This window comes from Blastomyces gilchristii (assembly GCF_000003855.2).
Source record: "Blastomyces gilchristii SLH14081 genomic scaffold supercont1.21, whole genome shotgun sequence".
In the NCBI taxonomy this organism is placed as follows: Eukaryota; Fungi; Ascomycota; class Eurotiomycetes; order Onygenales; family Ajellomycetaceae; genus Blastomyces; species Blastomyces gilchristii.
In genome coordinates, this window is record NW_003101662.1 from 148,053 (window position 1) to 161,797 (window position 13,745).

General features: G+C 33.9%; 1 protein-coding gene across 1 annotated transcript; it reads left to right on the forward strand.

Moving 5' to 3' along the window:
• Positions 1-6,604: 6,604 nt before the first annotated feature.
• Positions 6,605-7,011, forward strand: BDBG_07855 (uncharacterized protein; the record flags this gene model as incomplete). Its single annotated transcript, XM_031723288.1, has 2 exons — positions 6,605-6,637; positions 6,691-7,011. The coding sequence occupies 2 exons, from the start codon at positions 6,605-6,607 to the stop codon at positions 7,009-7,011; spliced, it is 354 nt and encodes a 117-aa protein (XP_031580424.1).
• Positions 7,012-13,745: the final 6,734 nt, after the last annotated feature.

Genomic DNA, 13,745 nt, shown 5'->3' on the forward strand with positions numbered 1-13,745 from the left:
GCATTATAAACACTTCACTAAGTGTAGATAAGTGAGTAATCTTATATTATACTTCACATACTTCAGCTTATATTATTTTATATTGAATGAAGAGTTTTCAATATCTTTCTGTTTACAGATCTTTATTCATAATCTTATATCTGAGTTAAGAGTAGAATGAAAATGCTTAATCTTATAATCAGACACAGTGAAGAAAGTATATAACATTCTCATTGTATGAGAACAAGTGAGTCAATTATAATAAAAAATACTGTAATTAAGTATATCTTAATAGAGAATAGATAATCAGACTTCTATAATATAAATTGTATATCTGAACACAATGAATCTAGATCTGAATATCATTACTAAAGCACTGAATTCTCTGAAAAAGAAATTCTCTGAGTGAAAATCTTAATATTGTGCGTATTGAACTTACTTTAACTATAAACACCAGAATCATGATGCAAGGAATTACACACAGTATATATAGTTAAGAGAAGTAAGAAAGTTAAAAAACTAGCAGAATCAGTGAGCTTGAAGACACTCACTGATATTCTATAAAAAGTCTTCAAAGTGAAAGAGATATCTGTGTTAGATGACTCTCTGAATTCTGTGAATATCAAGAGAAAGCAGGCTTCTGAATAAGATGCAGGTGAGAATGAAGTGAACACTTATTTTAATACCTTAAGACCTGAAATGTTAATGTATGAAGAGCACTTGAATAAGAATTGAGAGATAGCTGCAAAAGTGATAGCAGATACAGAAGTATTTATATAATATATTAATAATTATATGATCTGAAGACTGAAAGAAGTCTACTGAGTGAAGAATTCTCAATATATAAGATTATCTGATAATTAATATTTAATATCATCTGTAAGAGTAAGAGTTTTCTTACACTTCAGAGAATAATCTTGCTATATTTAAGTGTAAGAGCTGCAGAATGTGAAATATAATTTTATTCTCAGACTTAATTGATTTCAAAGATTCAATCTGTAGATTCAATGATGTACATGTATCGGAATAAGTATCACGGATGAATATGTTAGAGATATATGAATCTTATATGTATCAAGATCTGCTTGTTATATTATTCATGCACTATCTTATATATCTATTTCATACAAAAGATAGAGCTATCTATAGTAAAATATATGTGTGAGTCAAGAGAGCTAGTATAAGCGAGTATTAGATGAGCATTGTAGTAAGCTGATAATGATGAGAAATATAGTAGTAATACAATGTTGATGATGTTCAGTAGTATATAACCTCTTTTTTCTGACACACCCTCTTCAGTGAATGTAACATGTAAAAGAAAGTGTAAATGAAGCTGCATGAAAATAATCAAAAAAGAGTGTAGATAAATCTTTAGAGATTACATTAAGATAGATTATTTATTCTGCTTATGTCTTGATAATATCTGATATATCAACTAGGCCTAGCATCTTGACAAATTCTGTATGTTTCTGTCATGACAGAGTCTTAGTGAGGTCATTCACTAGCATCTGAGCTGTAGGCACTCAATCAACTGTAATATTGCTGAATTGAACATGTTGTCAGATTGATATCTTTCATCCGAATTCTTTCTTCAGAATAGAATGGTGATATCATTCATATAGAAGACAATTAATCAATTATTTGAGAAGAAGCAGCAATTCTCTGGCATAGAGATGAAGCCTAGCGTTCTCAGTTTCTTCACAATGTGAGTGTTTTTTAACATCTGTTCAGTGGTTCAATGAATCTGGCAGTTGAGATCTATGAATTCTTGAAGTTAGTATGAATGCTGTCGAGGTAGATGTATTGTTAATAACAGTGAAAACAGTATTAGAAAATAAATTTTGAGACTTGTAGAAGTCTGTGTGTGAATGAGAATGAGAGAATGCATCATTGATCATTTGAAAAGAATTGTCTTTGACATTTTCAACTGTTATAAGATAAGCAGCTCTGTGATTTCAAGTTCTGCAGTCTTCAATGATATTATCTTCATCAAAGTTAGCACTGATATTATGAGCTCTAGATGCAATGTTTCATGTACAATCATCTATTGCAGCTGATTGAGTATTAATATCAACATCAGTGTTCTGAGTACGATTAGCTATTGAAGCTGATTGAGTATTAATATCAATATTGAGACCTGTTGACTCTGGCATAGATTCAGGTGTTGACTGACCGTGTGACCGTGTCTGAGACCAGGACCAGATTTTTTGATAGTTTCATTACCAATTCAACTGATCCTATTACACAGTTTTAACATTAGATAGTAGTTTCATACTGTCTCAGTGAGACTTACTGTCTACTCTTATCACATTTTCCAAATGAGACCATGATTTCCACTTCTTAATTTAAATTATTTTTATTGCTTTAAATGACTTTAAATCTCATTTGAGTGTTATCAAAAAGGGTTACTTTTTAAAAAATTAAAAATAGTCTAAAAAAAACCTTAAAATGTCTAAAAATAGTAACTTTATGTCAAGAATGAGACTAAATGGGATCAAATGAGATCACTTTCTCATTTTTTTCAAGTCATGGTCTCATTTTAAAATCTGATATATAGTCACTTTGCATGTTTTTTTGATAGCCAGTCCCAGCGGGACTCACGCTAAGAAATGTATGAGACCAGATCAAATGAGATCAAACGTGAAATTCATAGTCTCAGCGGCCAGTCTAGTGATAAGCTTATCTGCAGCATCTTCTTAATGAGTGATTTGAATATCAGTTGCATCATTTGCAAGATTTTAAATGACGATTTTTGAAGAATGTTCTAAACTCTTATATCATGTAGACTGAGAAGTGATAGAGATCTTAGGTTTTTAAGAAGGTTTTATAGAAGTTGAAGAATTTGAAGATATCATTTTTTTAGATATAGATGAGAAAACAGTTATATCACTATATTCTGTAACTAGCAACCTCTTAAATACTTTAACACGTGCAAAGATTATATTATCTGCGCGTTTTCACAATCTGAAGTCTTTTCCATCATAATAGATGCCTTCTATATGGAAACACGGTTTTCATGCAATGATATTTGTATGGAAATTCGGGATGTAAGCCGCATTGATGAGGTTGACATTGAACTGCTTTTCTGCTTCATTTATCATAATAGTTCTAACAGTTTCATAACCTTCAACTTTAGTGCTGAAATCACCTGTATAGACTTCTGCATTCACAGGTGTAAAGAATAGGAAACATGTTCAATTATTGCATATATGCTGTTCTGCGCCAGTATCAAAGATCCAGGAGTTTCAGAGATAGAAGTATGAATTTGAAGAGTTCATTGATATTTTTTGAATCTGCTAATTGATAGATTGATTATCAATAGATTGAGAAACAATAGATTGAGAATCTGATTGCTTCAGAATCATTTCTTCTAGAACTGCTTCATCTATTATATCTGTATTCATGAATGAATCTCTAGATATCACATGATCAACGCGTCTCTTTAATTCTTGATTCTTAAGAGCTTAATCAATCTGAGTTCTCTTCTCTCTGTTTTTCTTTTATTCAGATGACTTTCTTAATGAATTGAGATAGTAGCACTGAGTGTATCAGTGATGAGCTCTGTAGATACAGTTTCTGAATGTCACTGATAATGAGAATTACTGAGGTCTTTCATTAAGAGTAGTAAAGTTCATAGATTTATCTTCTTTGAGAATACTCATTTCTCTATACTGTTTCTTGAAGTTCTTAACTAACTCTATTAAAGATATGATATCTTTATCATATCAGACATTCTTAGCTCATGCTTGTGTATAATCTGCATCAATAGCTAGGTTCACATTTAAGAAGTCTTTCTTCAAGTTAAACTGTTCAGCTATATTTATCTCTTTAATATTATCTTCAATAAGAGATCAGTCATTTAATCACTTCTCTATATCTCTGTTTTTCAGTGCTTTGCAGAGATCATGATATCAGATTCTCATATTATCTTGATAGTCTGTGATCATAGAAGAGAGACAATCTCTTAATAAACAGATAATCTTCTTCACATCATCATTCTCACTGTGTACATATCATAACTCTGTAACATTCACTGTTCTTTATATAACATCTCATATCTTTATCATATCTTCATTCAATTTCTCATATTTCATATATTTGATTTTTCACACAGTAATCTTGATATCATATACTATCTTAGCCTCTGTGATGACTTCTTCTAAATACTCAGGTTTCAGAGATTCTTCTAGTTCAGAGAAGATATCAGGTTTATCAAGATTGATGAAGTCTGATACCTTCTTGTTCTTTGTATATTCTAGTATATACTTGTATCAAATTTTCCAATCTTCAGAAACACTAAGATGTACTGTTGTACTAGACATTGTCTTGTCTGTTATATCAGTTATATTGAATGAATTGAGGAATTGATTCAAGTATTTGAGAATAGATATGATCAGAATTCAGAGTGTATAACAGTTAAGTATATCAGAATGTGTATGAGTGAGAATCTATCATCTCAGTTCAAATGATAGTTATCAGTTTGAATGAGAATTGAGATCCGTGATCAATCATCTCAGTTCAAATGATAGTTATCAGTTTGAATGAGAATTGAGATCAGTGTATCGCGCTTCTCTTCAGATACTGCTTACCGGGATTCAGTGTATAACGGTTGAGTAGATCGGACCGTATATGAATGAGAATTAATCATCTCAGTTCAAATGATAGTTATCAGTTTGAATGAGAATTAAGATTGATGTATCGCACTTCTCTTCAGATGCTGCTTATCAGAATTCAGTGTATAACAGTTGAGTAGATCAGACTGTATATGAATGAGAATCAATTGTCTCAGTTTGAATAATAATTATCAGTTTAAATGAGAATTGAGATCAGTGTATTGCACTTCTCTTCAGATGCTGCTTACTGAGCTCATAACTGTTGAAATAAGTATCACAGATAAATATGTTGAAGATATATGAATCTTATATGTATCAAGATCTGCTTGTTATATTATCTGTGCACTATCTTATATATCTATTTCATACAAAAGATAGAGCTATTTATAGTAAAATATATGTGTGAGTTAAGAGAGCTAGTATAAGTGAGTATTAGATGAGTATTGTAGTAAGCTGATAATAATGAGAAATATAGTAGTAATACGATGTTGATGGCGTTCAGTAGTGTATAACCTCTTTTTCCTGACAACATGTTATATACAGTTAACTGATAGAAAGAAAATGATTCATACAATTCTATTAACTAATATAAGAAGAACATTTAAGCCAACTGCTTCACCATGAACTCGCTCGATTTTTCGAATAAGAACCCGCCGATAGATCCATCAAAAAGCCCTCAATCATACAAGCATTTTGACCCCATCACCGACCGCATACCCCGTGTGGTGGTGGAGATATCCAGCCAAATGTGAACCAGACATTGTTCAAAACTCCTGTGTGGGATTATCCCTCATTCACCCCTACCACACCACAACCCCGGGCCAAATTGCCATACAAATTGTAAGGTGAAGAGACCTAGTCATATGCATCAATCTTCTTGATTTTGGAAGATCTCTGATCTGTAATTGTGAAGATATCTGAGAAGTGATCTCTGTGAAAACCCTGTCTATCTTTGATGTTTCAAAACATCAATGCCAAGTCTCACCCTTGTACCGCCCTTCTCAATCTGGCTCATTCTCAGCAGAAAAATACAAAAAGATATCTCATGTAGAATCGATCTTTGAGGGCTACGACGGCCGAAAGTGGAAGGTGGTTGCGCTGCTTTCTGCCGCTATGGCACCGCGGATTCGCACCCACACTAAGAATCACTATACCTATTCTGGAAGTCATCAGTCGCCGCTTTTTGGGTGCCCATTAACACATGGCCTCACCTTTCTGCTCCCGCGACTGCTTGCGAACCGCTCACCCCTGTCCCAGCTCACTCATTTGCTCAAGTCGCCCAGCTTGAAGTGCTCCATTTCTGGCGCTCAAGTATGATGGCTATCTGGATATTCATGGCTTCCCCATTCTATAAATACTATCATGTCTTCCTCCCCTCCTCCCTCTCTTTTCTCCCTTTCCTACCTTTCCTCACTTTTCCTTCGGTTGCCGTTGGTTCCTCTTCAAGCCATTATATCCTTGTTACCAGTTCCCTCTCCCATCCGCCGCAGCTCTCTTGCAGATGGTTGGTCAACTCCGGTCTTCCTCCATAGAATCGCTTTTCTATCTACCTATGCATCAGCGACAGTCTGACGCGCCCACCTGAATGGTATGCCAGTTGGAAGATTCAAAGTGCTGAAAGCTGGCAGATCATGCACTGCAGGTTGACTGACTTCACCCAGAAAGCCAAACTACAAAGCTATATTGAAACAACATGATGTTGCTGGTCACACATCCAGAATCTACTCTGCAAATGCTGAGAAAAGCAGATGAACAGTTCAGTAGAAGCTTCAGTGATAAGTGATGATCTCTGTGAAGAAATTGAATTTAATCTTCTTACAGAGATAAGCTTCTGCTCTGCTGAACTCAAGACTACAGAAGAGGAGTTCCTTGAGAATCTGACAGCAGGCTGAGTCAAGACATACTTTGACTGGCTCAAGAACACTCACCAGGACAGCATCAAGACAGCATCAGTCTTCAACAGTTACTGACAGCTCCTGAAGACCCTGTATGTGGAGCACACTGGTCATGGCATGGACAATGGGATGGTGCACGATTGTCTGAATGTAAGATCACCAGAAGAACTGATATGGCCCCAGCTGACAAGCGTCCTACACAGTATAAGAACATTGTTATCAAGAGATGGGGTCTCCGGCGACGAGCGAGGAGGAAGCCATCTGGCATCAAGGACAATGTGTACCACATTCTCCATGCTCATTGGACGCGGTGTACAAAGGCGTATGCTGATGAGAAACAGCGACTCTACATTGCTGCAGGCATCCTCCTGTCCTTCATCTCCAGTGGGAGGCTGGTCTCACTGTTTGACACCCGGATCAAAACAGGTGATGAGAAAGCTGGGGACAGACTGTCAAAGGGAGTGTTGCACACTGTCAGCAAGGGCTCAAAGCGCAAGACCAACCATCGCCATCACCATCCCTGAGGGACAGGGACCCCCGGCCTCTACTCGAAGACGGGATCACGGATCAGCCAACAAGATAACAGACCCATAGCATCAGAGAAATGCAAGAGGGCTCATTCTGATGATGACAACAAGGAATATCATGACACAAAGAAGGCATGAATCATGGCTTCTCAAAGAAGCTGTTGCTCTGTCTGAGATAAAGTATTCTATGATAACTACAGAATGTGTAGTGAAGACATTATGTACAATACTCTGAATAGTGATCTGAATAGTCATATAAGTAATGATACAGACTTTGACTCAGAGTATGTTAATGCAGAAAGTGACAGCACTGGCAGCAATTCTGAAGAATTTCTGTTTAGTAAGCTTGTGTGAGAAAATGATACTGATACTGAGTTAAGTGTAGAGTCAGTGAAAAGTGACTACATCAGTGACATGTTCACTGATAATAACATCAGTGAACTTGACTGTTTTATAGAGAATGTAATGAATAATAAGTATAATATAGATCTGAAGAAGACTGAGACTCTTATCTGACAGTATATTAAATTTTATATTATTCAGAGTCTCTTGACTGATCAGCTGAACATTCTTCTGATTAAGATTACACTTCTTCACATGAAGAGTAAAGATAAGAAGCTGTGAGTGTAAGAATCTGTAACTTTCTCTCTTTTCAATCTCTGTACTATTTTATACTTCAATAACTGACTGACTGTAGAAAAACATTTATTATCAGTTATAACTCAGAGCTGCTTCTAAATCTTCTAAGTCATCTTCTCTCAATGATAATAGATGATGAAATCTTCATATCTGAATTTAAAAAGCTTAAAAATATCTACTGATATCTCATCATATTATATCTAAGCAGTATGAACTTAAAGATTAAGATAGAGATGCTGAACTTATCAGTAGTCTATCAGTCTGAATACATAGAGAATGAATACTGAATATCAGAGAGAACATCTTTTAAAAAATCTATATAAGTACTATCTCAGATATCTTAATCTGATACTGAGTTTAAATATAATCTGACTTAGTATGTCTGATGATGCTCTCTTATTAATATTATTAATAGTATATATCTTATTACTTTTTTTAATTCTCTCTTCTATCTTCTCTTTCTTTTCATTCTCTCTGATCAGACTGTTTACTAATCTACTGAATTTACAGATAAAGCTTCATTCTCTGTTCAGAATTAAGTCACTGATTATAAATTTAACACAGTACAGTACTATCTAGATATAGTCATCTAATTTAATCTGAAAGTTACAGCTATAAAGCTCTTATTTAATGAAGTGATTTAGAAAGCAGTTCATGAGCTGTTCTTAAACACTGATATCACTACTCTCACAGAACTTATTAATAAGTTGAAAAGAAAAATCACTGATAACTCAAAGATTAGAGAGCTTATCAAGTGTAGTAAAAAGCTGACTGAGAAGCTGAGAATGATGAGATTTCATTTTATATCAGTAGTATGAGGCAAAACTTCACTGTATAAGAAGAAGATAAAGACAGTTAGACTGACTACTGAGACTATAAATTTTATATTTAATCTCATTTGATTTGATCTCATACATTTCTTGACATGAATCTCACTGAAACTGGCTATTAAAAAAACATGTAAAGTGACTATATATCAGATCTTAAAATGAAATCATAACTTGAAAAAAATAAGAAAGTAATCTCATTTAGTCTCATTTAGTTTCATTCTTAATATAAAGTTACTATTTTTAGACATTTTAAGGTTTTTTTTAGACTATTTTTAATTTTTTAAAAAGTAATGCTTTTTGATAACACTCAAATGAGATTTAAAGTCATTTAAAGCAATAAAAATAATTTAAATTGAGAAGTGAAAATTATAATCTCATTTGAAAAATGTAATAAGAGTAGACAGTAAGTCTCACTGCGACAGTATGAGACTACTATCTAATGTTAAAACCATGTAATAAGATCAGTTGAATTGATAATGAAACTATCAAAAAATCTGATTCTGATTTCAGACACAGTTACACAGTCAGTCTAAAGACAGTTTCTCAGTTGAACTGTAGCAAAGTTTATCTTTACTTCAAGCTTATCAAGTGACAGAGACAGTGACACTTTTAACATGCTGATACAGAGTGATTTAATCAGTGACTCTGTAATAGTATAGTCTGTGATTCTCTGAATGAGTGTCTGATCTTATCATCACTTCAGATTCTGAAACAGAGACAGATTGTTAAGTTAATATACACTGACACTCAGAAACTGACTGAGAATAAGCAGCTTATATACTGATATACATACATCATTGTCTGATTCAAGCTGCAGTATTGAAAGAAAATTCAGTATCAGAATTATCACAAGAAATAGCAGCTGCTGCAGTGATATTTTCAGTATGATCTGTCTCTAGACATTATGCAGATGAAAGAATCTATTTCAGCAAAGCTGAGTGAAAAGCAGTACTCATTCTGCATCACTGATATCTTATTACTCTGAGAGAAGTGAATAAAGATCTGAGAGCATATAAACAAGTTCTGAAATCATATTAAGAGCATTTATTACAAGCAGCTGAAGATATACTTCTTCAGATAAAAACTCTGCAGAATCTATAAAATACAGAGCATTATCTTAATTTCACTCTGTCTTATGAAATTCAAAAGTTATACTCAGAGTGTACACAGCTCTCATCTACATTTATAGGTTTTTACAGAGAATGTTTAATGATTAAATCATATTCTTATTATTTCTAATCTTTTCTTACTTTTAATACTTTTACTACAAAGTATTCTGCCGCCAATTCATAAACACAGATTATTAGATAAAACCAAACAGGAATAATGTAAGTTATGAGTGTAGAAATGTGAAAGAGTAGATTTATTCACTGAGAACTCTTGAAGAAACTATGAGATCACTTTTTCTCTAGAAATGATATCTGTCATGATCAGACACTGTTCTTAGCTTATTCATATTTTCTCATCTTTTACTGAAATCATTGAATTTAATATTAATAGATCTGTTTTTCATGAAGCTCTGAACTCATCTGTGTACTATCTGAGAAATTCTCATCTCTCTGAGCCTGGCCTTCAATATGTCTTTATTTACCTCATTGAAGACCTCTTTGATATCAAAGAAGACTAGGGTCAGAACTCTACTATGTTTTCAGACCTGATTAATGACACTGATCAGAATTAGAAGTGTCTGTTTCATAGTTCTGTCTGATCTGACTTCAAATTGTGTGTTTAAGAGAAGGTTATATTTCTCTGTGTAGTATATAAGACATTTCATAATCACTCTCTTCAGAATCTTTCTCAGTGTGTTAAGAAGTGAGATCAGATGATATGCTTCAGAGACTGTGTAGTTCAGTTTCTCAGATTTCTGTAGTACTACAATCACTGCAGTCTTTCAGCTTGTTAAGTAGTGTCTCAGTCTGATTGATACTTTGAAGATTTAGTGTATAAGTTTTAACAGATATTTTCATAGACTCTTTCATATTAATGCTAAGAGACTGTCATTCTCAGAAGCTGATTTGCTTTTAATTCTCATCAGTGTTGCTATAATTTCTTTCTCTGTAATTGACTCTTAAGACAGTTTCTTCTGAGTGAGGTTGAGAGATTCTCTCAGTGAGAATGTGACTGAAGAGAAGAAGCTGTTCAGTAATATTTAAGCTTTGTCTTTGTTGTCTGCATATTCAGTATTCTTAATTATCAGAGAAGAAATGTTTGTATAATTGTCTGAGAGACTGATGTATTCTGCTGCTTTTCAAAGATGATTGTCAGTACTCACTTTATCAAGATTTTCTTTTCAGTGTTCTCACTTGACTTTCTCTATTATTCAGGTTCATTCCCTGTACTTTCACAGTGTGTCTGTGTGTAGAGTCTGAGTAGCTGAGTGATTACTTTCTCTTTCAACACAACTGATCTATTACCTTCTTCAGCTTCTGTTACACTTGAACTGCTGTATTTTCAGGTCTCAGCTGAATCAGCATTTGATGTAGAGAGATAATCTTATGTGTGAGATATGCTTGTCTATTTCTGCTGTTGTTATTGTGATTAATCTGTCAACTATTGCATTCAGCTGAGCTGTTGATTCAATTCACAGTATATGATTTGCCTTCTTAACAGCTTTGTCAATTTCTTCTCAGTTCACTTGATTGAAAAGTCTGTGTGACTGACTTGAATCTTTCTGTTTTAGTTATAGATTCTATTCTGAGTAGATTGCTAGATGATCAGAGTCATAGTTATCTCAGTAGAGATGATATTTAAGTAACTGATATGAAATGTTACTAAGTGTGAGATTGAGTGTGAAGTATGTATCTGAGTGACTCACTGATCAGTAGATAGCAGTATCAGATAGAAGACAGCTGTGAAGTTCTTAAGTCTGTATGAAGTTCAGAAGATCTTCAGTATCTCAGACTTATCTTTAGTTCATCTGAATTTCATCTCACATCTGATAATATCAGTTGAAATTCTCTGTGATAATTAATATAATTGCAGGTGAGAGCTGAATTGTCTGATTGATTTTATTTAAGATCTGATATATCAGATTGTCTACTGAGTTGAATAATGAGATATATATGAAGAAAATCAAGATCTGACTTTCTTCTATCTGAAGCTCAATTGCTATAACATCTGAGCTGTGACACTGTCTTTGTCAGTATACTGAGGTTAATATGTACTTATTAACATATATTAGACTATACTCTGTGACATGTGTTTTAGTGCATGATGTTTGAAACACTCTTCAATATAAGTGTTGTATTAATGTTATATAATATGTGAAAGAGAGTTCTTGTATAAGTAGTATCTTCAAATCTTTAATTTTACAGTCATTGAGAAGTGCTTTTATAATAATTTGAAGAAAGTGTTTTTTCCCTCTTTGAGTAAGACAGGCAGCAGTCTCTTTAGATTAGTAGTCTCTTTAGATCAACAGTCTTTCTAAGTTAGCAGTCTTTCTAGATTAGCAGTCTCTCTAGATTAGTAGTCTCTCTAGATCAGCAGTCTCTCTAGATCAGTAGTCTCTCTAGATTAGCAGTCTTTTTAAGTCAGCAGTCTCTCTAAATCAGTAGTCTCTCTAGATCAGTAGTCTCTCTAGATCAGCAGTCTCTCTAAATCAGTAGTCTCTCTAGATTAGTAGTCTCTCTAAATCAGTAGTCTTTCTAAACTAGCAGTCTCTCTAAATTAGCAGTCTCTCTAGATTAACAGTCTTTCTAAATCAGTAGTCTCTTTAGATCAGTAGTCTCTCTAGATCAGCAGTCTCTCTAGATTAGTAGTCTCTCTAGATTAGAAGTCTCTCTAAATTAACAGTCTCTCTAAATCAGCAGTCTCTCTAGATTAACAGTCTCTCTAGATCAGCAGCCTCTCTAGATCAGTAATCTCTCTAAATTAGCAGTCTCTCTAAATCAGTAGTCTCTTTAAATTAGCAGTCTCTCTAGATTAGCAGTCTCTCTAGATTAGTAGTCTTTCTAGATCAGCAGTCTCTCTAAATTAGCAGTCTCTCTAAATCAGCAGTCTTTCTAGATTAGCAGTCTCTCTAAATCAGTAGTTTTTCTAGATTAGCAGTTTCTTTAGATTAGCAGTCTCTCTTAGAGTCAGCAGTCTCTCTAGATTAGTAGTTCTCTTCAAGTTAGAAACCTCTTTAAGTCTTTCTTAAGTCAGATATTAATCACAGTTTCTATAATTCTATAAATTTTTAATGACTCTGCTCTTCAGATTCATATTGTTCTAACTTTCATCACTTGCTATTCTTACTGACAGAGGAATTGTCTCATTTCAAGACTATATATAAAATGCTTCTGTGTTTTTACTCCTCAATATAAAAATGTTCAGTGAGAATAGAGAGATATTGAGTGAGAAATAATAACAGAAAAGTACTACAGTTGCTAGAAATCAACAGTTCAAGAAAGCTCAGTCATTTGAATTTTTTTTAAAAGAAATCATGTGTGACAACATTCGCGGCTTTCTTAAAGCCAGAGTGCTATGTAAGAGAGTCAAATGAGCTGCGGGTGAAATGAATTGCGAGCGAAATGAATTGCGAGCTGATGAATAGTGAAATGATGATGAATTGCGAGTGAAACAAAATGAGTTTGTAAGCAAAATGAATTGCAGGTGAAATCAGATGATGTGTAAGAAATTGTATGTATGAAATTATATGATACATCTTAATTAGGTAAGAAATAATGATTAATATTAAGTAGAAGATTGGTTCTAGAAATAAGTCGCAGCAAAGAAGAGAGAAAGAAAGGAAACTAGCTCGAAGCATCTCCTGGGTAAAATAGAGGGAAATAATATGTCACGTGGCTCATTCGCGCCCGGAAAATTAGAAATTCCGGATGCTGAGTGGCGAATTCTACCAAGCTGTAAGAATCTCTTTTGAAAAACCAAGCTATCTCTATTTTATATATAATTTCAATCTACTCTGAGTACACTGTACTCTCATACCTATGCTGGCCGAACAGCAGCAACGCCAGCCTTTTACAGGCATTACTAGGTTCAGCTCAAACCATTCTTGATTTGTTCTCAGCAGTGAAATAAATGTGTTGACAGCATGCTCTGTAACTCTTTTTAATGTGCTTGTAGAGACTGATGATTCTTAGTTATCACAGAACTACAGAAATCAGTTCAAATGCTATCAACACTTCTCATTCATATATGAATAGAAGATGAAACTTTACATAATTAACTAACCTGTTGTTGTTTGCTTAGTAAAACTCACTAATAGGCAATGAGGTTATCAGCAAGATTAGTCAGCATTCTATTAACATCTCTCAGCTGAAG